This window comes from Microcebus murinus, chromosome 17 (genome assembly GCF_040939455.1).
Source record: "Microcebus murinus isolate Inina chromosome 17, M.murinus_Inina_mat1.0, whole genome shotgun sequence".
In the NCBI taxonomy this organism is placed as follows: Eukaryota; Metazoa; Chordata; class Mammalia; order Primates; family Cheirogaleidae; genus Microcebus; species Microcebus murinus.
Genome location: NC_134120.1, coordinates 15,969,008 through 15,993,640, shown reverse-complemented (window position 1 = coordinate 15,993,640; position 24,633 = coordinate 15,969,008). Strand labels below are relative to the sequence as shown.

The 24,633-nt window shown below is 45.8% G+C and overlaps 1 protein-coding gene across 5 annotated transcripts in view; it reads left to right on the top strand.

Moving 5' to 3' along the window:
• The window catches only part of NEDD4L (NEDD4 like E3 ubiquitin protein ligase), a 327,232-nt gene that overhangs the window by 223,560 nt on the left and 79,039 nt on the right, over positions 1 to 24,633 (top strand). For all 5 annotated transcript variants that reach the window (XM_020282099.2, XM_020282100.2, XM_075993837.1 and 2 more), the window contains one exon: positions 21,709 to 21,759. In XM_020282099.2, the coding sequence (XP_020137688.2) occupies positions 21,709 to 21,759 (51 nt within the window). The remainder of the gene's footprint in view (positions 1 to 21,708; positions 21,760 to 24,633) is intronic.

Below are 24,633 nucleotides of genomic sequence, written 5' to 3'. Positions count from 1 at the left end.
TGTCTTGATGGCTCATTTCTTTTCAGTGCTGCATAATATTCCATTGCCTGGACATACCACACCTTATTTAACCATCACGTACTGAAGGAAAGCTGGCTTCTAAGTTTTGGCAGTTACACACAAAGCTGCTGTGAGCTTAAAAAAAAAAAGGGGTCTAAATGAAATTTAAATACTTTGATATTTAGAACATCTCAGTTGATCACGTAGCCTCAGAAAGCACAATTTAAGAGCAGTGTGGTGTTAGAGCACCACAGGTGTACCGTATTGTGAAGAAAGGTGATTGTGGCAGGTATACAGTGACCCTCAGCTGTCCTGGGCACTGAGCATGGGCAAATAAAAGTAGGGGAGGTTTTTTTTGTTGTTGTTTGTTTTGTGTTTTGTTTTTTTGTTTGTTTGTTTTTGTTTTTTGAGACAGAGTTTCACTTTGTTGCCAGGCTAGAGTGAGTGCTGTGGCGTCAGCCTAGCTCACAGCAACCTCAAACTCCTGGGCTCAAGTGATCCTCCTGCCTCAGCCTCCCGAGTAGCTGGGACTACAGGCATGCGCCACCATACCCGGCTAATTTTATATATATAGATATACATATATATATTAGTTGGCCAATTAATTTCTTTCTATTTATAGTAGAGACGGGGTCTCGCTCAGGCTAGTTTCGAACTCCTGACCTTGAGCAATCCGCCTGCCTCGGCCTCCCAGAGTGCTAGGATTACAGGCATGAGCCACCACGCCCAGCCTAGGGGAGGTTTTTGAAAGGAAATTCCTGGCAGATAATAGAGATTCTCTTCAGAATCCTTCAGGTTTTCCGGAGTTGGGGGGACAGTTGTTTCAAACAGACTTGAAGGAGTGTAGTTTGGTGTAGGATTGGGGAACCTGAGGCCCTAAGGCCACATGGGCCACATGTGGGCTTCTATGTCCTTAAGTGCAGCCTTTTGACGAATCCAGATTTTACAGAACAGGTCTTTTTATTAATACATTTTTGTTCATCTTTTATGTTTTGATTTTATTTTTTAAATGAACGTATTTAAAATACCAAAGAATAAAGTAAGTTTCAATGACATGATCCTACCGGATTGATCAGCACAATTACAACATTAGTAAGCCATAAGGGCTAAATTGACAGCTGCCAGGCTCTTGATTTAGTTCTGACTTCCCCCACCTGACCAGCACCACTACCGCATGAAGCTGGTTGGCAAAAGTTTATGGAGGTCGAGTACGCCCGTCTGTTAGCTTTTGAAAACGGTGCACTGTGTTTCTGTTTAAAGTGGAATTTGTGAATAGTTGCAAAGCTCAACAGTATTTTTTTAATTCTGTCACATCAAAGAAGACCAAGAGAACACTGAAGGAAGAAAACAGATTTTTTAATGAGGATTGGGAATTGCAATATCATCTTGCTTCTGCTAAAGATAAAATGATTTGCGGTGCTGCATTATCAACATTAAAGAAATTCAGTGCTCATCAGCATAACACTCATAAGGACCACAAGTAAATTAGAGGGAGAGACACAAAAGGTTGTATTGCAGAAATTAAAAGATGAAAAGCAAAAGCAAAGACAATTCTTTTTTAAGACCTGGAAATAATGCCACTAAAGCAATTTACACAGTAGTTTATATACTTGGGAAAAAAGGGAAGCTATTCAGTGATGTAGCAATTGAGAAGAATGCATTGTTGAAGTTGTAGGGTGCTTAGACCCTGATGTTTCAAAGTACAAACAACTGCCTCTTTCAAGGAGAGCTATAACTGATCAGCAGCATAAATTAGCCTTCAGCTTAACAGAACAACTTCATGCAATACTTCAAAAGGAAAGTATATATCAATGAGTTGCTTTGGATGAATCAGCTGTTACTATGGACTTGGGGCAGGTTTTATACTTCATTTGAGTCATAATAGAAGACTGCAATGAAAAATTAACTCTGGACACTTATGAACAGAACACAGGGAATAGATATTTTCAACAGCTTTCAAGATAAATTTTGTGAAGTTGGAATGAATTTGGTAAATTTAGTGATTGTATGTACAGATAGTGCACCTTCTATGACAGGAAAACATGAAGGGTTTATTGTACAGAAAAAAATATATATTAACAGATCCAGATGCTCTCTTTCATTGTATCTTGTATCAGCAGCATCTCTGTTCTAAAACTTCTATTTTAAGTGACACTTTGCACCAAGTTGTATTGTTAACTATATTCCTGCAACTGCAACACAGCATTGTCAGTTTCTTAACATGCTAAAGTTGAACAATGAAGTATTCAGTGTGGATTTGCCAGTATTATTCCAAATTGGGTTGTCTATCACAGGGACAGGTGTTAGCCAAAATTTTATCTCTGTGAGAACAGATGGTTAAATTTTATGAAAACAGAATCAGCAATGTGAATTATTGAAAGAAGATTTCTATAGGAATGCAGCATTTCTGTGTGATATCATGTCAAACTAAAATGACTTGAATATTTCTTTCTAAGATAAAACTATTAAATAAGTATATGATATGTGGCAAAAAAAAAAATGCAAGCATTTCGAAAAAAGCCATCTGTTTTTAAAACACTACCTCTTCAAAAGGAAATTTTGAATGAACATTTTCCCCAGTTAGCAAAGGTCATTGATGAACAGGATGCTATGCAAACCATTTGAAGAATAAGCAGCTGTTATAGACCTGTTAATTGGAGAATACAATGAAAAGTTTACTGACTTTGTGAATCATGACATCACACTGAAATTAGCAATTTCAGCCTTACCTAGTTTATATCACCAAGGCACCTAAAGAACTACAGATAGAATCAGTTGAGCTCTCTCAGTAGAGAGGATATTTTAAAGTCATTGTTTGTTGCTAAGAAAGTTCCAATTGAAATATTGAAAAATGCAATAGAATATCCAGGCCTTTGGCAACATGGCCCCAAAATGCTTTCTTGCTTTTCAACTACTTATTGCTCAGAATATACATTCTCCCACCTGACCCAAATCAAGACGCCCTTAAGGTCACAAGTGACTGACACCCATCTTGAGGATCAGCTGAAACTGCAGACCTCCATGCTGCAACCAAATATTCAAATGGTTTTTAACAGAAAGCAGACACAGCAAAGTCTTTAAATGGTTAGTTAACTTTAAAATTGACAAATAGTTTTCATTTTTTGAAATTATTCGGTGCATAGTAGTTAGACTTTTACAAAATAATATACATTTTTAAGTATATCTAATCGAAGTTTCTTGAATGTAGTCTTATTTGATCACAGCTGAATTAATGCAGCCTTCCAACATGAAACAGTTCCCCACCCTTGGTTTGGTGAATGGGATGATATGTCAATTTTGCTTGTTGTCTTTGTTTTTTCAGGAAGAACGCTGCTACTCCTGGGGTGGCAGCACAGGCCAAAAGGATTTGGGCAGAATAGGGGGTATTTATTGTGTGTGCCACCAGCCTGGAGCCATGCAATAGTTGTCAGATAATTCTGGGGCAAATTTTCAGACAGTCTCCTAATCTCTCCCAGAATTTGAGTTTGACCCATGAGTAGCGTTTTTATTTTTGGTGGTACCCAGGACAGAGGTTTATGTGGAACCTGATGACACTGATCGTTAGGAAGGGGGCTGTCCCAGGCAGCTCGGTCTCGCATGAGCTTCCTGATTGATCAGGGTGATCAACCTGGTGATGCAGGTATCTGTCCTCCCAGTTCTTTTCCTCCTAAAATAGGCTTTGGGGATTGGTCTTTGCCTGTGTATGAGTTTCCTAAGGCTGCCAGGAAACTTGGCTTAAACAACAGAAAGTTGTCCGCTCATAGCCCCGGAGGCCAGTTTACAATCAGTACCACTGGACTGCAATCAGGGCGTCCTCAGAGCCTAACTCCCGGGTCTCTAGGAAAGAATCTGTCTCTTATTTCCTCAAGTTTCTGGTGGCTGCCAGCTTTCCTTGGCTTGTGGCTGCTGCATTACACCAGTCTCTGCCTCCGTGGGCATGTTGCCTCCCCTGGTTTCTGTGCCAAACCTCCCTCTGCATCTTTCTTGTAAGGGCACTTGTGTTTGCATTTAGAGCCCACCCAGATAATGCAGGACAGTGCCCCATCTCAAGATCCTTAATTAGTCACATCTGCAAAGGCTTTTGCATGTAACATGTACAGGTTCTAGGGGTTAGGACCCAATACCTTTGCCAGCTGTCATTCCGCCTACTATCCCCCATTTTCAGCAGGGGCGAGGCAGCTTACAGAAGAGAGAGCCAAAGAATTCAGATGCTGCCCTGCAAGGGTCATTTTATCCTGGAGTTAAACTGAGTGATTATTGAGAACATACTATGTGTTGGTGCTGTTGCTAAGCAGCGTGGGAGACACAAAGATACCTAAAACTCTGCCTGCCCCGAGGTCGCTTGTGGTTTTTCTGGAAGAGAAGACATGTGCATGTAAAATGAGTCATGAGAAAAAGGTCGTGTTAGATTCTGAGAGCCAGAAAATGGTACCCCCAGTGAGCATCCAAGCCCCTGCGCCTGTTCTCAGCATGTGTGGATCTGTGTGCAGAACATTTGACGGGGAGAGATTTAGGAGATGATCCTTTCAACCCTCCACTTAACTATTTCCCATTCCATGATTTTTCTTTGTCTCTGGGTCTCTTCCCAAGGGCTCCCTCCTGCACACAATCCTTGCAGTGTTTATTATTCTTTCCTTGTGCTTTGACGATGCCTTAATCTATTCATCAGTAACTCTTTCTCCAGGAATATAGCAATTGAAAAAATAATGCCTGTGTGTTAAATATGATTAGAATCACCTAAATCAGTAAACGAGCACACTTACATTTACAATAAACCAATCTATGATAATATAATTTATGCTGGCCCGGTCTGTCTACATGAATGTCAATCTTAGTCCGTAAACTATGGAAATATCCCTTTAAGCAAGAAAGATAATTATTTTTTCTTTATGTATTTTAAGGCAACCTGAATTGCAGTGGTTGATATTGACAGGGGTCTGGGGATGCCTGATGTTCTGCTTATTTCTGGGACTGTGGTTATCTTAGTTAAATTTGCAGTGACATTATTGAAAGGCAAGACAAGCCTGAGGTTGAGACCTGGATCTTTCACTGTGTGATTCGCCTGACTCACTGAATGACTTGAGCAAGTTGCTTAACTTTTCTAAACCACGCTTTTCTGACCTTCAGAGTCGGGCTAATAATGGTATCTGCCTCAGTATTGTTGGGGTGATTGAATGAAATAATGCATATAAAGTGTTTAGAACATTGCCTTAAAAATCTGCCTTTCCCTTTTCTCTCCCCATTTTACCTTTAAGAAAAAAAGGTTTGTGGGCTGGGCGAGTTTATTCGCTCTCTTTTGCACCACCCTAAGTAATCAAACACTGTTCTGTCTGGTCCCTTCCGACAAGCACATGACAACAAATTAAACATTTCTTAGGATACCATTTCACCTTGGATATAGAACAAGCTCCTAAATTACATTTTATAGGACAATGTCTCCCTGTATTTTTATCCCCTTGACGTCTTGAATTGCAGCATAGCCTATTTTTTTCAGTAAAAAGCAAATTAAATAAATGGTTAAATTGCCAACTGTAGCTGTGATACCAATTTATAACCTGAGGACTACTTAGCCATTACCTTGAATTGATGACAGTTGCTTTCTAGATAGTATTTCTAATCAAGTCACTTGAACGTGTGTACCTTTTGCTTCTAAGCCAGAATGTGTACATTTACGTATACGCACGTGATGAGGTTGAAGAAGGCCCGTGGTTGAGCACAATTTGGTCTTGTTTGAGCAATACTCAGTCTGGAGTTTATGATTCTTTTTTATTATAAATTCTTACTTGAATTTCAAAGGTATAAAAGAGGAGTCCTCCTACACAAAGCTGCTAATTGTTCTCACACCGTGTGCATGCTGCACAAGAAGTCATTTTAGAAGGTGCCACATCAGTGCCTTTGTCCAAGTGTCATCTTTTGTCTTCAGTCCCCTGTGCAGGGAGAGACATAAAGACTGATCTTGACTAGAATGAATGTATTTCTGTCCCCTTGACTTCTTGAATTGCAGCATAGCATGAGAATGACTTTGATACATTTCTTGGCTGCTGCACACCAAGATATGTTTTTTTTTTTTTTGACAGATTGATGCCTAAAAAGAGAAATACAGTATGTACTAATGAATCAGAAACGTTTTTTCAGTACCTATGCATATGTTGACTCTATTTTAGTTTCTTTTTGAAGCTAGTCACCGTCACTGTGGCTTTGAAGTGCCCTAAGTTGTCTTCTGTGGATGGGTAGAATCTATACCGCACATTGACAGCTTTTACAGATGGGGCCTGAAGCAGATATAATTAAGTCATACTTCATAAATGAATAGATGTGCAATCTCTCCCCCATCCTGCTTCCTTTGGGACGTGAGTTGGAATTGGGGTAGTGCAGAGATTAGAAAAGGCTTTTTCTGGTGGTTACAAGATTTTAAGAGTCTCATGGTCAGCTATGTTCAGTTTTTCTTGAGATGCCTTCCAAAGTAAGGCTCAAATTTGTAATTTATTCTCAAAATGTACTTAAGTGGTCCATATTTATGATCTGTCGGATGTCCCAGTGACTAGTTCCCCAAGGGACCATCAGGGATGTGGTAGTGTCCGGATAAAATTTTTATCCAGCAACAAAAGAATAAAACATAAGAGTTGGGGTTTTTACTTTGAAAAGTAACAGTAGCCAAATCTGTGAGGTTTACAGAGACTGGGCGTGTCGTCCTGGGGAGGAATTTAGGTCTCGGCTCCTCTGCTTACCTGCAGTCTGACCTTGGACTAGTCACTGGCCTTACGGTGTTTGACTTTGCTCTTCTGTAGCATGACGGTGCTTCCTGTATGATAAGGTTGTGAGGTTGAGGTGAGGTCAGTGGTTGGAAGCACTTAGAATCATACTGGGCACAGAGTAGGTACCTTGTATGTGCTCATTGCTGTTGTTAATTTTAGCTTAAAATTGTCATGCAGATAGTGACCTTCCACGTAAATGGAAGTTTTTCCAGCACTTTGTGCCCTTAGGGACCATATCTGGAGCTCCCAGGTCGTTGCCATACACAAGGTGTTGCTCATCCTCCCAGACACCCCTCAGTGTTACTGTTGTCCCCAATTTGCAGATGCAGAAGCTGAGGCTTAGAGAAGCTAAGTGAACTGCGTCAGGTCACCGTCTGATAAGGTGCAGGCAGGGAATAGAACTCAAGTCAGACGACGGGGCCACACTGCCTTTCCCAGTGCTCACTCTTCAGAATCATCCTTCCATAGGGGTGCTCCCAGGTCGTTGCCATACACAAGGTGTTGCTCATCCTCCCAGACACCCCTCAGTGTTACTGTTGTCCCCAATTTGCAGATGCAGAAGCTGAGGCTTAGAGAAGCTAAGTGAACTGCGTCAGGTCACCGTCTGATAAGGTGCAGGCAGGGAATAGAACTCAAGTCAGACGACGGGGCCACACTGCCTTTCCCAGTGCTCACTCTTCAGAATCATCCTTCCATAGGGGTCATGCTCAGAGTTTCCTTGGACTTGGCAGTAAACGGTTCCAGCTCAGTTCGGTGCAGCGTTGCTGAATTCCGCGACCGTGCGGTGTGTGGCCCCGGGGGGCAAGGTTTGCACCATATGCATCTCTGTCTGCTTTGCTAGGCTTTCCCTTCAGTTTAAATTGAAAGTGGGTGTATGTTACTTGATTTACAGATTATTGCAGAAATTTTTTAAGTCAATGTTTTTTCCAGAATTGACCCTAAGGGCAAGGGAAACTGATATTACAGCACAGTTTTATCTCATAAGTTCTGAGAACCGAGAACTGTACACGTATGAAGGATCTTATAGAAAGACCAAGTCTGAATCCCCCCCCCCCATCTTATGACAGAGAAGTAATATGGCACAGAAAATGTAAGTGATGTTCCTGGGGTGCCCTGTGAGTTAGGGACCCAGGTTCCCTCAACTTCTTCAATGCTGCTTCATTTCAACTATGGAAAAAGAGCTCAAATTACAAAACAGATAAAGGAACGACAACTTAGAACTAATTTAAGTGTTTGAATATGCTGTCTATTTAGTGAAGAGCATTTGAACTCCTGGGCTGTTACTTTTCTTGCTCTTTCTTCTTGTCCTGTTCCAGTAATTAATATCCAGCCCGTGGACGTGGTCATTAGAAGTTTAGCTTTAATGACATTGGGTGCTTTGATCAATGGGAAGGTTGGGAACTATGTGGGAATCATTACAGCAGGGAAAACACAGGCACTCTCCCGAGTACAGTTTGCAGTGTGTTCCTCTTCCTGGTTTTCTTCCCAGGGAGGTACCCGGCAGAAGAGCAGTTTAACTTACCTCCCAGGCATCTGCTGTGCGCAGGGCCGTGTTAGTGTCGCGCGTGCCATTTTCACGGTTCCGGTAATAACGCGTTGCGTTCTACGCCGCCGCTCCCACGGCAGAGCTGCCCGGCAGGCGAGGGAGCTTGCTCAGGGTCCCAGAGGGAGCCGCTGGAGGACAGGCCTGCCAGGCTGCCCGTAGTTGTTGGGGCAGCTTTTGCTTCTCAAGCTGGTGTCTGTGAACCACAGGATAAAAACGTGGTGGGTATTTGTGAAGCTTAGTTCTACTCACAGGTCTTTGTGGGAAAATTATAACCCTTATATCAGAATCAGCTGTTGTAATATCATGGACTCGGATGCAGAATTCTTCTTAATATTTAGGGTGACCAAGATGCCCTGGCCCCAAGCCCACACCAGTGGCAACTGCCCTCTGCTCTCAGTCAGTGCCCCGTGCCCTGCGGTTCCCTGCAAGCAACCTGGAGAGGTGCCTGGCAGGGTGAGCTTGGAAAGGTGACCTTGTTGCCCACCGATGGGGGAGGACTCACTGGGAACCTCCGCACCTGCGAGAGTGTAACTGAAGCCGCTCCGTCCCCCACTTACTTTGTAGATTTCAGAGCCTTTTTTGCAGTCTAGCCCAGGGATTACTCTTTATCATGCAATTTTCTTCAGGATTATAGGTTTAACATTTCAAACACCCAGTGTATACATTAATGGACTCTGGCGTGTAACTTGTTCATAAATTATTGAATAGCCTCCTACCAGATCATCTTTTAAAGAAAAAAAAAATAGAAGAGGTCATTTTTAAAATCCCTAGAGAGTGTCCCCATTTCAAGTTTAGACAAGGCTTTCTAGTCTTGCATCTTGGTCCTTACATTACCTTTCATTGAGCCATCTATTTATTTTTTTTAAGGGATAATTAGCTTTATAACATTCCATTCCATTGTTTAGAGCTTTTTCATATATTTTGCCTTCACAGGATAGAGCAGGGTTTCTCAAACTGTACATGCTGCACTCCTTGCAAAACAAGAGTTCCTTGATTGGAGACCAGACTAATTAAACCACCAACCTTCTCAAAATAGCTGTGTGCTTTCCAGTTGGCCAGTCTTGGCAGGGACTCACTATTCCTCCTATTTCTCAACAGTCAACTTAAAATACTTACTAACAGTAGCTTAATAGCACACAGTAGTAACTTGCACAAGCCGTTCACATACACTGACATCGGAGATGTGTAGCAGTTTATGAGACAGAGTGCAGGTGGTCTGAGCCCCATTTTCCAGATGAAGAACCTGGTCCAGGGAAGGCTTGGTGCCCAAGGTCATCCGGCCAGTTAGTTCCTGAACCAGGAATGGTAAATCAAGGCTCTGTGGGCCCAGGCCCACGAGGACTCCGCGCCCTGGTGTCCTTCAGATCCACACCTGTGATTTCGAGCACAAGGCAGGCCAGGCTTCACGATGCGCAGTTTAAGTAGGCGCTTACTGTCAGCACCGGGCAGCCCTGCCCTCGGGGCCTTATGTGCCTTATCCTGGGGGAGTTTCCAGATGGTAGGGATACACACACACCCCGTCCCCCCGCCCCTCCCCCACACGCTTCTTGCAAGCATGGACACATGAGTTGTAGTTGCCAGTGATTCTTGGAAAAGTCACAAGTGATGAATTGAAGTTTTCCTTCCCAGGTTTAGCTTGTGTTTTGTGATGTTAAAGAGTTACAGGTTGGTGCCTCATATGCTCATTCTCATTGTCTCTGGTGGTTTGATTGTTGAAGACCTTTGATAGGGCCTTCAAGGGAGTATTGGGGGCATTCTTCTCACCTGCGACTTTTCTCTGACGCATGCTCACCTTCCACCTCTCGTGTTCCTGGGCCTTCCTGGCTTTGAGGCTAGCCCCACCGTGTTTTCCCAATTAGAGCCCATGCAACGTGCCTCCTTTTCGTAGCTCTCGCTGTTGATCTTAAACACCGCTCAGTCAGGCAAGGAGCTCAGCCCTCATTCTCGGCTTCTCAGTGATTTTCCTGGCAGTCCCACGGTGAACTATGCCACACTCTCTGTTTTACCCATTAGTTAAGGAACAGACTGGTGCATGGAGCTTTGCTTGCAGATTTTTTAAGTACTCTTGAGGCAGGAGGAAAACCAGTTGGAGAATAAGGACATAACTTTCTTCAAATAAGTTATTAAGCCATCCTGCTAGTGGTGGAGAGATTGGCCTCTATAAAATGACATAGTAGAAACAAGTAAATCCTTAGTGTTAGAGAGATTCTGGTTCAAATTCCAGCCCTGCCACTTTCTAGTTAGGGAAACTTATGGTACTTTTCCTCCTCCCCTGGCGTTTGAAGGGGATGGGAGTTAAAGAAAAACACCAGATTACTAGAACATTCTTACAGACTTGCCCAAAGCTGAAATGAACACATTGCAGAGTGGGGGTGGGGGGATGGGATTAGATAGTGGTTCTTAACTGGGGGCAACTTTGCTCTGCCCACATGGAGACATTTGACAATACCTGGAGACATTTTTGATTGTCAGAACTGGGGGGCAAAGGGGTTGCCACTGTGTCTGAGCACTGTGTCCGGCAGAGGCCAGAGATGCTCCCGTCTTACTAAGTATAAGACAATCCCCCCACAGCAAAGAATTCTCCAGCCCAAAATGCTAACCGTGCCAACTTTGAGAAACCCTGGTTAGAAACAACATTCATTGAATCTAATTGTCCCATTTAATGTCAGTGACTTTGCAAGGTACAGTTTTTTTTATTTTCACTTTATGGATGAGGAGACTGACCTTTGTTAGTGATTGAGGAACTTGCCTTTGGGTTATTTACCGACATGTAGGTAGACGTGGGATGTTACACCAGCCACATACGCGTCCAAAACCCATCACTGCTGCCGTAGGCAGTGGGCCCCCACCACTGATGATGGTCACGACTAAGCAGGGGGAGCCGCCACTGGAGAGGGACAGATGAAGATGCGAGTCTCAGTTGTGTGTTGCGCAGGATGCCTTTGGAGGTCCCTCCTGAGGATCCCATTGTCCGATTCTATTTTGAAACAGGATTTGTCTTTTTAGCCCCGGTATTGGAGTACCAGGCAGATGATGGACATCCAGGCCGTGATGAACAAAGTCCCTGTGCTTTGTCTGTGCACCTGTGGGGCTAATTCCTATTAATATCCCGGCCCTACCAGGCCAGAGGGTTCGAAACAGAGGTGGCCAGGCATACACACCCCTTTCCCCTGTCTTGTCTACATTCCGGGCCCAGGCAGTTATTTACCTCCATGTGTAAATGGGTCCGGGGAGTTCTCATTTAGGAGAGCAGCAGAGGCACAAATGATGAGGAGCCCTGGAGAAGGAGGGGGAACAAGAACTATTCTGTGCTTTGGGATTGCAACTTAGAATCCGTTTGGTAATCAGTGTTAACTGTGCACCACTTTGACAGGTAGTTATAGTCTCTCTTCTGTGGGCAAGGAAGACCTCGAGATTTACTTAGTGATTGTCAACTCTGGCCAGAAATTAGGCTGAAGAGCTTTTAAAGGACACCTGCCTCTGAGCCTCTCCACCAGAAATGTAATTGTCAGAGGTGAGGCCTGGAGACCTCTTTGCAGGCGATTCTGGTGTCTGAGCAGCGGAGCCCCCCTGGCGCAGGGCGTGCTTCAGTCCTGCTCGGGCACCTGCTGATGTTACTCAGTCACAGAGAGAGAGAGAGACCAGGAGAAGAATGAGGTGGGCTTTGTTTCCCAGCGTGTCTTAAGTAGACTGCAGGGAGGAAAAGGTGGCCCACACTCTGTGTATAAAGTAGCACCTGCTAGAATCTAAAATCAAATGAATGCACGTTTCTCCTCACCCTTGGAAATCCGTATTCCAAATGGTTTACTCTCAACTTGTCATCACTTGCTTAATTTCTCACATAGCATTTTTTGCTCTTCTCACCAGCATTACAGGTGAAAAGGAAGAATTTTTCTTTCCTGTTGCTGTCATCTAAAAATCTTATACCCTGGGAGGAGGAAGCTTTAATAATTAATCAGTTTTGAAGGAACTGTTTTAATAACAGCCTAGTGATTGGCCTGACTTTATGATAGATTTTAAGCTTTTAAACAATAGTGTTCAAACATCTTGCTTAGTGGACCTCCGAGAGAATTTTGATCAACTGTTTTTTACACATTTTTAAGTGGACATCTATAATTTATTAATAGCTCAGTAAGTTATATTAGTTTAGTGGCTACAAAAAGATGTAGTTCCAAGTATTTTGAATTTCACATGTGTGCTTAAAATATATGCCAGCTCTCTTTGCTCCCTCCTGAGCTATGCATTTTCAAGCCATCCCTTTGTTTTGCACTCCATAGGTTTTTATACCCAGCAGAATGGACTGTGGTAAGAATGTCTCGGTATATCTGTATGGGTGTGCATCCTCCAATTTGAAGAGCTCTGCTTTAAAAGATATTAGGGGAGGATCTTGAAAAAGAATTGAAACTATTCAGTTCCATTTCTTTTCTCTTTCAAGCTTATACATTACTCTTTTTTTTTTTTTTTTTTTTTTTTTTTGAGACAGAGTCTCGCTTGTTGCCCAGGCTAGAGTGAGTGCCGTGGCGTCAGCCTAGCTCACAGCAACCTCAAACTCCTGGGCTCCAGCAATCCTTCTGCCTCAGCCTCCCGAGTAGCTGGGACTACAGGCATGTGCCACCATGCCCGGCTAATTTTATATATATATAAATTGGCCAATTAATTTCTTTCTATTTATAGTAGAGACGGGGTCTCGCTCTTGCTCAGGCTGGTTTTGAACTCCTGACCTCGAGCAAGCCGCCCGCCTCGGCCTCCCAAGAGCTAGGATTACAGGCTTGAGCCACCGCGCCCGGCCTATTACTCATTTTTATACTAAATATAGATGAGGAAAAGGGGCATATGCAAGATCTGGCGAGTGTAACCCCTGAGGGGCTTTGGGGTTGGGAACTAGAACATAGCAAACCAGGATTTTTGAGTTGGGATGTGGGGAGCCTGCTCGTCTTGTCCTTGGGCCCTGGTACGTGGTGTTATAGATTCTACTTCATGGGGGTCAGCGTGTGGACCTCGGGCAGGTTTCTTAACCTCCTGATCACAGTGCTTGGCGCGTGATAGTTGAACTATACGTCAGTTTATTATTATTCGCAGTCTTGAGGTTTTCCCCGGGGTATAGCTGGATCTTTCCCTCCAGTAAACATCGATGGAGTCCTCTGGCCAGAGATGTGATTTCAGCCAGCATATGGCCAGAGGAGAAAAGGATCTTCTTAGGATGCCACAGCCCGTGTTGAGGCTGTGTTAATGGAGCGTTTATGAAAAAGCAGTCCGTGTCCTTGCGCAAACATGTGTGATGCTGGTTCAGAGTCTTCAGTCATCACGGTTCCCAGAACGAAACCACACTACTGTTACGTTGCCATGGAATTTGTCGCAGCTGGTGCGCGGTATTCCTCACATGCAAACTGCTGGCCCGGCGATGAGACAGGCTTCTAGGTTCAGATGCCCTGAGGTGTGTGAGGAAGAGCTTTTAGCAATAATCCTGTTAGTGAAGTCAACATATAAAAATGGCACTGAATCCTTGGTGTCCTTGGGCTCGCTTTTACCCGTTGTCCAGACCATTCCGTGACTTTGCGTGGTTACTGAGGGTGGCTGTCATCCAGTATTGCAGGTTAAGATCTATTCTTTGGTAGCTGAGTTCAGAGAGAAGACATGGGATCTAGATATATCATTACTTTTTCCTCCTTTTATACATGTCATGTTTTCAAAGTTGCTTGCAGGAGATTTGATTTTCAAACCTCTTCAGAGTAGAAGTGAGACACTTACTCTGAGAAAAATTATCCTGAAATCTTAAGAAATTAAAACCAATTTTACCATAAAACTAGAAGCACACAATTAAAGAATACCGTGTCATTACGTGAACCCAGTGATACATTTTCCTTTTCAATTAACTTTGAAGTTCAATCTCAGATCAGTTTGCTTTGTAACAAGTAGAATATATGTGAATGTTTACCTTCGTTTGAGCAGATCATATTCATTAAAAATGTTCAGTTTATTCAGCAAATAAATTTTGCATTCCTTTCACAGGGAAGCAATAGAGTAATGACAGTAATAAGAGAATGACAAGTAATACCTAAGGTTTTTCTACATCTCATTTTTCACAAAGATAAAATAGCCTTACGGGAAACTGTCAGTGGCATTTGGCCTGAGAGCTTTTGTGCAGCTGGATGGCTTTGAATCAGATGTGACAGATAACTGTGATGCCGAGCCGTGTCCCACAACCTGTAAGGGTGACAAGCCACGGCTGCTGCTTCCTCTGCAAAGATGCAAAATTGTCAACTACCGTCAGTTCTCCCAGATCTGTAACCAAGCACGTGTGGGCTGACGGAGGAGACTCGTCTTCACAGAGAGGAGCAGAAAGGCGCTGAGCATGGGGGTGACAAACAGCGCAGACACGTGCTGCCCGTGCCCACAGGCGGCCCCACCACCCTACACGGGACAGCTGGCCCTGCGCTCGGGAGAGTCTCAGCCGCGATCTGGCCGCACCCTCCCCCGGGTGGGCATCTCCCATCCTCCGCGTTCGCTTTGTGCCAGCATCCAGTCGGTCACACTGGCTCCTGGGTATTGCTGATGGGCACCCTGCTATGGACGTCACAGATGTCATCTTGTTCCCTCGTCACACGGTGAAGAAACACCTGCCGACAAGCGTCCGTGAGGGGAGCCTCTTCTGCAAGGACACTGAGCCTTCCGTTTCCTGAGTGGCCGCGGCCTGGTGGAGGGCCAGCTGGACGGCGTCATGCCTGCCCAGCGCGCTCCCCACCGGGCCTCCCTCCCGCGAGCTCTCCCCGCGGCTGCCGGGCCTTTCTAGCATCCAGTCCTTGGCAGTTATTCCCTGTTTACCGTCCTCACACGTCTGCTCTCCCCCCAGGAGACCCAGCGTCTCTCCCCACCACCAACCCACCCACCCCCCGCCGGGCACGCGTCAGTGACACAAGCCTCTTCACAGAGTGTCCCAGCTTCAGCCCCGAGCTCCTGCTTCCGGTCACTCCCTTTCCTCCACCTCCATCCTCTTGGCAAGCTCCTGCCTCGTGACCCTGCTTGAAGATCATGTCCTGCAAGAAGTCATCCCTGACCTTGACCCTTGGCAGAGTCAGTCACTTCCCCTGGGCATTCCTGCAGCACTCTGCCAGTGCCTCTGTTACGTGACAGCGCTGGTGTGACCGTCTGTTCAGGGCTGGGCAGACCCTTGCCCCGGCGGCTGTCGAGCACTTGAACTGTGGCTAGTCTGGGTTCTGCCTGCCACCCCCAGGCTGGGGGAGCTAACGAGGACAAAGTGCTGAGCTCTGCAGTGCTGCTCTCGTTACGTGCCTCTGCTTCCCGGACTTCTGTCCTGGCATCTGCACCCCTGGAGTTGACTGGGTCTTAAGTTCAGATTATCAAGTGCTGCTGTTGCAAAACTGCAATCCCTGGTGGCCTTCAGTGGACCCCACACCTGGAATATGCTTATTTCAGGAGCAGGGCAGAGAACTGAGTGTTCTTGAACCACCTCCACCCAGCCAGGAGGAGGAGGGGACAGCAGGCACATCTCGTCCCCTCATGCCATAGCTGGGTACCTGGAGCAACCGGGACTCCCTGTGAGCCCAGCCCAGTCCGTACCGGTCAGTTATGCGCCTGGACGAAAGCCAGGCTCCTGTCTCGGGGCTGCCGTAGTCTTTGCCAGCACGGTTCTTCCCACACACACACGCTCTCTCTACCGATTCAGTTTCTGTTTTGCAAATTTTAAGAAGAAACGTCCCTTAATAAAATAAGTGGTCTTCCTGGTCACAGACACAGCCAGGTGGTTTGGTTCTGCCTGCTGTCCAGCGTAGTTTCCCTGGAGCCTGTGAAAGTCCTGAGTTTGCGCTGGCACTCTCTGTTGACATGGAGGGCTTGTTTGTTGTCATAAATAAGAACCAGTGTCTCCAGGACACACCTTGCTCTGTTTTAGTGAGTGGCAGAGGAGCTGGCGACGTGAAAGCCAGAAGTTTGCTTATGAAAAGTCGTGTTTAGGTTTTCTGTTCTGGTGCACATGAAGTGAATTTTGGTAACAGCATGTGCATTCAGAGAGCATTTCATTGTGGCACTTTTTTCTTTATTTTTAGTAGAATGCCACATGACTATTGTTTGATTAAGGTAATTTCTTTCTTTTTTTTTTTTTTTTTTGAGACAGTCTCACTCTGTTGCCCAGCCTAGAGTGCCATGGCATTAGCCTAGCTCACAGCAACCTTAATCTCCTGGGCTCAAGCGATCCTCCTGCCTCAGCCTCCCGAGTAGCTAGGACTACAGGCATGTGCCACCATGCCCAGCTGATTTTTTTCTCTATATATTTTTAGTTGGCCAATTAATTTCTTTCTATTTATAGTAGAGACGGGATCTCGCTCTTGGTTAGGCTGGTTTCGAACTCCTAACCTCGAGTAATCTGCCCGCCTCAGCCTCCCAGAGTGCTAGGATTACAGGCGTGAGCCACCGCGCCTGGCCTGATTAAGGTCATTTCAATGATGTATTTTGAAGCAATTCGCCCTGAAGACCAGAGGCCCGACCCAGGTGCTGGAAAGTTGGGTCATGCAGTGTTCTGCGCGGGTGGCGGCCAAGCTCGCTGTTCATTTCTTCGTGAGCCGCAGCCGTTCTCCTGTCCGCGCGGGCACTGGTGTGCCTGACAAGTGGATGGGGAAAGAAGAATGTTCTTCCTTTTGTCTGTGGTGACAAAGCGCTGGCTTCCAGCTTTACTGAGGAATGAAACCTGGTCCCAAAGATTAAATTTACCCAGGGCACCAGGTGACTCCCCAGACAATAAGCTGTCAAAGAGTCACTGTATTTTTAGCATTTGGTCTAAAAGCTTCTGTAAGTTACCCAAGCCATTCATTATTTAGATAATGCAGAATGCATGCTTCAGAAGTCACTCTAAAAACACGACCTGTCTCCCATCGCGTCGGCACCACGGAGCCCTGTGCTGCGGCAGGAAGCAGCAGATGGGGAAGCTTCGTTCCGTGGCCTCGGGAGAAGGCAAAGCTTATTTTTCTGACTTAGTGTTGGAGGCATCGTGATGCCTACCTTGATTTGTAACATATAAACATCTGATCTTACACTGTCTTTGCTCTTACATTCTTACTCTCTAGCTTATGTTCTAAATTCTCTACAGTTCTCTTCCATTTGTCTTAAGAAATTCTAAACATAATTTTCTTGGAAATCACTGCTTAATGATTTCTAGGATGAAACCCCAGGCAGCTGGTGGTACTGGGTGGTTTTTGTTTTCTCTGGTTGAGTGGCTTTTGATGGTGGCACACAAAAAGAACTTAATCTTAGATCACAGCCTGGTATGCACATTTTATATGTGTACGTAGCTGAAAGGAATTTCTCAAACAGTACTTACTTGTATTACATGTGAGGCACTAATATTTTTCTGTTCTATTATAATTAAAAATTGCTACTTGGTACCCATTGTGGGGTTGCAGCTCACAATTTAAAATATACTGCCTTGCCATGTAGCTCCAGATGATGTGTGGGTCATTTTACCTTCTAAGACTCACTGATCCTTTTTTTTTTTTTTTTTTTTTTTAAGACAGGGTCTCACTCTGTTGCCCGGGCTGGAGTGCAGTGATGTCATCATAGCTCACTGCAGCCTCGAACTCCTTAAGTGATCCTCCTGCCTCAGCCTCCTAAGTAGCCAGGACTATAGGTGTGAGCCACCACGCCCAGTGATCCTATTCAGTACACCTTCTTAATGAGCCTTGAGGACCCCAGCGTGGCCTGTGGCCACCTCTTCCTGCTTTTTTGGCCCTTTCCCCTCTCCCCCCCCCAGACCTCCCCTGCCCATGTGATGTCCACACGGTGCCCACCCTTGCTGTAACCACCGCCTCTGTCTAGAAAGGACCAGGATGGTGGAGGCATCGGTGCGTGGTGAGATTTAAGTTGTATCCTTTAAATACAGTTCTGACCTATAAGATGAAGAGTCTGTGTGGTTTTTTTGAACGGAAGTGTTCTTTGAGAAATTGACTCATGAGTATTTTGTGAGGACAGCTAAGCCTGGCATCTACTAATGGTGGCAGCACGACCCCACTCCTGCGTGGATGTGGTGCACGCTTGGCCCCTTCCTTCTTAGTTAGAAGGGAGAGAGAGGGGGGCATTCCGTCAACGGCATTTAGAGAGTGAGCTCTAAGTCAGTGTGTGCTTTGTTTATTTCTTTAACTCTCCTCGTAATGGAATATGGATTTTTGTTTCACCTGATATGACACGTTTCTGGGGCTCTGTTGGACCTTGCCATTACACTAGGAAAATATTTGATGGCTCGTCAGAAAGGAACATTTATAATTGTGTTAGTAACCTGCACAAGTTGTCAGCCTTGGGGACAGGGTGGCAGGCAAGGAAGGTTGAAATTGACAGCATTTCGCCACTTAAAGATAGGCACGAGAAATGCCAATATCCACTGGATGAGTTGAAATTAATTTGGTTTGTAGGCTTTTGTTGTTAACATGATGTTTGATGGGAATAGTTTTGTAAGGGAAATCATTAAAAATTGATTTGATTAATGTGTTTTTATGACATTGGTGTGAGATGCCATACTGTGGTGGTGGTGACCAAAGGGTGTTGTGATGGCCCCAGGCGTTGTCCCTGCAGAGCGCATGGGCAGGGGCCTGCTCACCAGGGCACCTCCTGACTCCTCGTACCTTTGTCCCCTGGAGACACCTGCCCCCGCCCTCGATATAAAGGCTACCAGGAGGCTCTGCAGTCCCCAACTAGATCTCTTCTGCAGTGTTGAAGATATTTCTTTAAAAAATGATGTAATGTCCTTAACCTAAATATTTTACATTGCCTTAACCTTCTGTAGTTTTTGCCAACAGTGGGATGTTTTAAAACCTAGAGCTCTCAACCAACTATGTCTTCCATTGACTGGCGAAGCATTGGTTTAAGCCAATGCATTTTGACCACGTGCTGTTCTGTGCTTGATCCCTTTTCTATTTAAACAGTTTTATTTCCATCTCCCTTGATGTAAACCAATGACAACCTTCTGTTTCCTTTAATGATAAGGTTGCTTCATCTTCTGCTGTTTGATAAATTGTGTTTTTAATGTAACGAGCAAATATGATAAGGCACAAATGAGATTTCCTAGCTTTATAGTGACTCAGGGATTCAGGAAGCTGTTTCATTTGAGGACAGGAGCAGTTGGAACAGGAGGTAGTGTTGAAGGTAACATACCAAGTGAGCATCTTAACAGAGGCCCCCAGGAGTGTCATCAGACTGTGCTGTCGTAAAATCCCTTCTCATCCACGCCATTTAGAGGTAGCCAAAGATGGGAAGCCCAGAGCTGGTGCACAGCCTTGCTTCCTTGCTGTTTACTGAGATGTGGGTATGCAGCAATGCTGAAGAGCTGGGCTCTGGAGCCAGCCTGGAACCTCAGGCAGGTCACATACCACTCAGCTTTCCCATCTGTAAAATGGGCATAATCGTCGTGCCTGCCTCCCAGTGTCACTGTGAGAACTCGACGCAGCCTTGCTGCAGAGCCTGCCTAGGCTGAGCGCTGTATGAGGCTTTGCTGCTGCAGCCTGTGGTGTTGGGCACCTGATTTTTGGTGTGTGGGCGCAACTTAACTCATTTTATCCATGTAGAGCTCTCCCTAGCAAAACAACATGGGCATGCAGATGTTGTGTAAATTTTTGCTAAAATTCGCTTTGGTTAATGATTCATGAGTAGCCTTTCAGAGCTATCAGGTTCTGAAACAGAGCTTTGGATAAGATGGTCTTATCCTGATGATGGCATCCTGTGTCCTCTTCCTTCACCTGTAGCAGCCATCGCAGGAGGAGGAGGAGAGAGGGAGCAAAGTGCCAGTACCATTCTGCTCATTTCAGTTTATGGTCAATATTCAACGAATTTCCATATTTTGATAATACACTGACATTAAAATTATAGCAAAATCAGCCAAATCGAGAACAAACAAGTATGCTCCCCAACTCCAATGGCTGTCATCGGTGTGAGTCACTGGCACAGTGGGGCAGGCCTGTGAGCTGGACAGCACAGCACCATTATTCTCACAGCCTGCTGCTGCTCTTATTAAAACATACAGAATTTACCAGCACTTCCCTTACAGCTTTATGCTAGATGAGGTGTCTCCCTGTTGGACTGTAGCAAATGTAGCTAAGAAAACAGAAGAAACGGAAAGCTCGTCGGAAGGAGAGAGGCTAGTCTCATTCGTCATGCATACCCAACCAGGGGTAGCTTTGATTTTTTTTTTTTTTTTTTATTATCCTTCATGCATTGTTTAGAGGAGACAGATGGCTTTCCAGTTCATCAAATTTTTTCAATTATCTAAAAGGAAATTCCTGAGCCTGGAGCAAATCACTTCAATAAATCTCATTCATACTTACCTGCTGGTGCTTTTTTTAAATGGAAGAAGAAGAGTGTTTTTCAAGTGCATTTGGGAAGCAGTTTCATGTAAATTAGAAAAATTTTCTCCGTAAAGCAGCAGAGTGAGATGAAGAGGCCGGGATTGGACGTGAGGAGGTCCGGGCCTCTCTCAGGCTTTCTCCTCAGCAGGCCGTGGGGCGGGGCTGCTCATATCCAAAGAACTTTCCCGCTTTTGTGCATTTTGAGTGTGGTAGAAGGGACTGTGTGTTTTGTATATCGGGGTGGCAAAAGTCATCGTGCGCACATCGAGTCCATCGTGCATCTCGGGTCATCTAAACATCGGAGGCCACACCACAAGCAGTATGGCAGGAGGGGCTTAGTGTGAACATGGTGTGTCGCACCCCCTGTCATCCTGGCCTGTGGCCCCTGTAGCTGGGTTGTGACTTCCCAGGTGACTCCCAGAGTCTGAAAGGGGACTAGTGAGCGTCTCCAAATTGGATCCCCCCTGGGTGGGCCTCTTTTAAGTCAGGAAGACACACGCTGTGAAGTAGATGGAGACAGGGAGGGACATGGTGTGTCCAAAAATTAGCAGGACCCAATCCATGAACATGGATTCCAAAGCAGTGTACTTGATTAAAAAAGGTGGTTTGATTTTTTTTGTGTGCTTGATATGCAGTTTGTAAGATTTATTAATAACTAGGCTATGTAGACTCTCTGCTCTCAAGAAACTCTTCAGTTCGTAGCACTTAATAAATACTTGTTGAAATGTCCCCAGCATTCCGTTGCCCCACCCTCCATAGACGGCCCTCAAACCCTCTGTGGCCCCAGGTAACTCTTCCCCAACTGCCCACGTTCCCCCAGCTCCTCGAGATGATCCCTTGCCGAATAGTGGACACCAGACAGACTGTCAGGTGGCTGCAGTCCAGCTGTGCCCGTCTCCAAGGTGACGGTTCCCTGCGCCGCCTCTGGGCTTTCTGCGTTCAGCCCTCCCCTCTGCACCCGCCTCGGGCCGGGACCTTAGTCTGTGTTTGCAATGAAACATTTTTAAGGAATGTTGGCACTCGGTGAATAGATGGAAATACTAACTCTTTGTTCTCTTCCTAACAGACACGAGACGACTTCCTGGGCCAGGTGGACGTGCCCCTTAGTCACCTTCCGGTAAGGGCAGCCACGTGCTCGCTGCTGCGTGTGGGGGCGGCGGTTTGTTTTCAGAGGGTGTTTCTTCAGCACATGGAGAAGGCTGAAGGGAAGCACATGTACTCTGGCCCTGGCGTCTTTCTGGAAAGTGGTCCTTTCAAGGGGCTAGAGCAGGGGTCCTCACACTTTTTAAACGGGGACCAGTTCACTGTCCCTCAGACTATTGGGGGGCCGGGCTATAGTTTTAAAAAAACTATGAACAAATTCCTATGCACACTGCAAATATCTTATTTTGAAGTAAAAAAAACAAATGGGCAAAAACACCTGCATGTGGCCCATAGGCCGTAGGACGCCTGGGCTAGAGGATAATGTGATTATGAAAACAAAGTGTCTCTGGATCCTCTGGGCTCTCCTGTCCCTTCCCTTCCCTTCTGCTCTTCAGTTGCTCACCTCTGTCTGTCACATTTTGCAAACAGCCATCTCCTTTGCTCAGTCCCTTCCTTGTCACTCAGTATCTGCTTCCAAATCCATCCTTTGGGTCTGATCAGCTGTTTGTTCCCTTTGTCTGGAATTGCATCTGCTGTTGCTCTGAGGTACATCCAGACAAGCTAGTATTTCCCAGACTTTGGTTTATGGCCTTCTCAGTCAGCATGGAGACAAAAGGAAAGACGCCGTCCATTCCCAGTGAACTTGGCAGCTGGACACACCCACCCTGGCTTCAGAGAGTGTGCTGGGTTAGCTCTCGGGCTGCCGCTGCCATTTCCGTCTGCTCAGATGAGCAGCAGAACAGTGGAGGCTGTTGACCAGCAGCTGAGACTAGGAGTGTCACCGGCAACGTGAGGCAGTATCGCTAGAATGTGGGGCCAAGACCTGCAGGCCCTGGTGAAGGTGGATCATCTCACCCCCCAGCTTCACTGTTCCAGATTGTTCCACCCCTTGTCCCGGCCTTTGTCCCTTCGGCAGCACACAGTGACATATGGAGCAGCTAAGAGAGGAAAGTCAAATGTTGCTGCCATACAAGGGCATTGTGTTATTTTTTTTTAATGCTTTATGTGAGCAAGTAGCGTAAATAGTCTATAAACTAAAATGACTTAAACCGCTGAGCGTCAGCTCCCCTCTGTGTTGAAGCTCTGGCCGTTGCCATGTGTCAAATACCAAGAAAGAAAGGCTGACTCTTACCAGGGCAGCTTTGAAGATGTGCCGTGAAGGGACGTGAAAGCAAGCAGGTTGTTCTTGCCACCCAGGGGCGCTGTTAAGCAAGGAAGGTCTCCAGTGCGTTCCCTTCCCAAGGATTGGAAGTGAAGGTGATAACCTTAAGATATTTTTGTTTCTGTGTAAAAACCTGAAGCTCCACGGTGCCGCAGGAGAGTGCCTGTGTGTGCCTGAATGGGGTTTCCACCGGGGACCGTCTCCACGCGCCACCAGGAACTGGGTTATTCGTGTGCGGTCACGTGGAGAGTGTGGGCATGTTTCAGCATTTGCGAGGAAAGACCCTTTGCGTGGGTCTACGTCAGCAGCCCTGGTCGTTCTTCACGTTGAAACGGACTCTTCTCATACTTTCAGACTACACTGGTGGGTTGGCCAGTCCTTTCCCGGATGCCCCAGCCTCTCTTTTCCCTAATGTAGAAACCACATCTTGGCCAGGGGGAATTGTTTACTAATATCCTATAAGAGGAACAGGTGAAAAATTTTAAGGACTTGCTCCAACAAGCCTTTGTTGGAGTGATCAAGTGGAGGTTGGTCTTGAAGGATTGGGCAGGGCTCCTAGCAAATAGAAGAATTTTCCTCTTCGGAGGCCAAGTTGGTAGAGGGAATAGTTCGGTTTCGGGTAGGGAAGAGGGTAGGGTCAGGGAGCCTTCAAAGAAGGAAATGGTGCTGAGGCTGAGGGCTGGAATAGAAACCCACAGGTGAAAGGGGGTGAGTTCCCAGAGAGGACTGAGTACTTTAATGTGAGCTGAGTCCATCAGGTAATGGACCCTCCAATTCTACATAAGCCCAGATACTGGCTTACGCCGGAGTGCCATCATCTCCGTACTTAAAATCAACTAGCTATTTAGAGGGGAGATGGACCACAAAGAAAACAAAGGAGAGAAGTGAGCATACATTCTCTCTCCTGTGAGGCCGTCGAACCCAAGTAGCAGGTTCTGACTGGAACGTCGTGGCCTTTGAGCGCAGGGTCTCAGGTGCTGTCGTGTATATCCGATCATGTGTGTGGGGCGCTTGTGAGGAAGTTATACAGCGTTCTTCTGTTCCATGTGATAGCGCACACCAGTGTGAGTGTGAAGTGTATGTTAGCATTCAAATGTGTTTTGTGGAGTGACTCGCAGTGCTCTGTTACGGATATTATAGCCATGTGGCCATTGTCAAGGCAGATTATATATGGCCTGTTAATTCAATATTTGTCAAAATCATCAAACTTGAAATTTAAAAAAAAATAGGGAAATGATGATTGAGGACACAGAGTGTGGTATCATGGTGGTGAAATGGCCCTTGCCAACCCACCGGCTTTTTCGAGATTGAAGAACTCTGAGTTGGTGTTTGATGATTCATTGACTTGGTAGGGCCCCATTAGCTAATGGAGCATTCGTTCCTTCAACACATGTTGGTGGGTAGACAGGACTGTAATCTTTGAGGATGGGTCCGTGAAGCAAGTTCCTCCCTCACGTAGCTTAGCGCCACCCATGACAGCAGCAAGTGTGGCGGACGGGCATCAGAAATGTGGCCAGTGCGACAGAGGGGCTCCGTGTACTGTTTGTCGTTTTGGTTTTGCGGCAGGGTCTCTCTCTCTCTCTCTCTCGCCCTGGCTAGAGTGTAGTGGTGTCATTGTAGCTCACTGCAACCTGCAACTCCCATGCTCAAGTGATCCTCCTGCCTCAGCTTCCCAAGTAGCTGGAA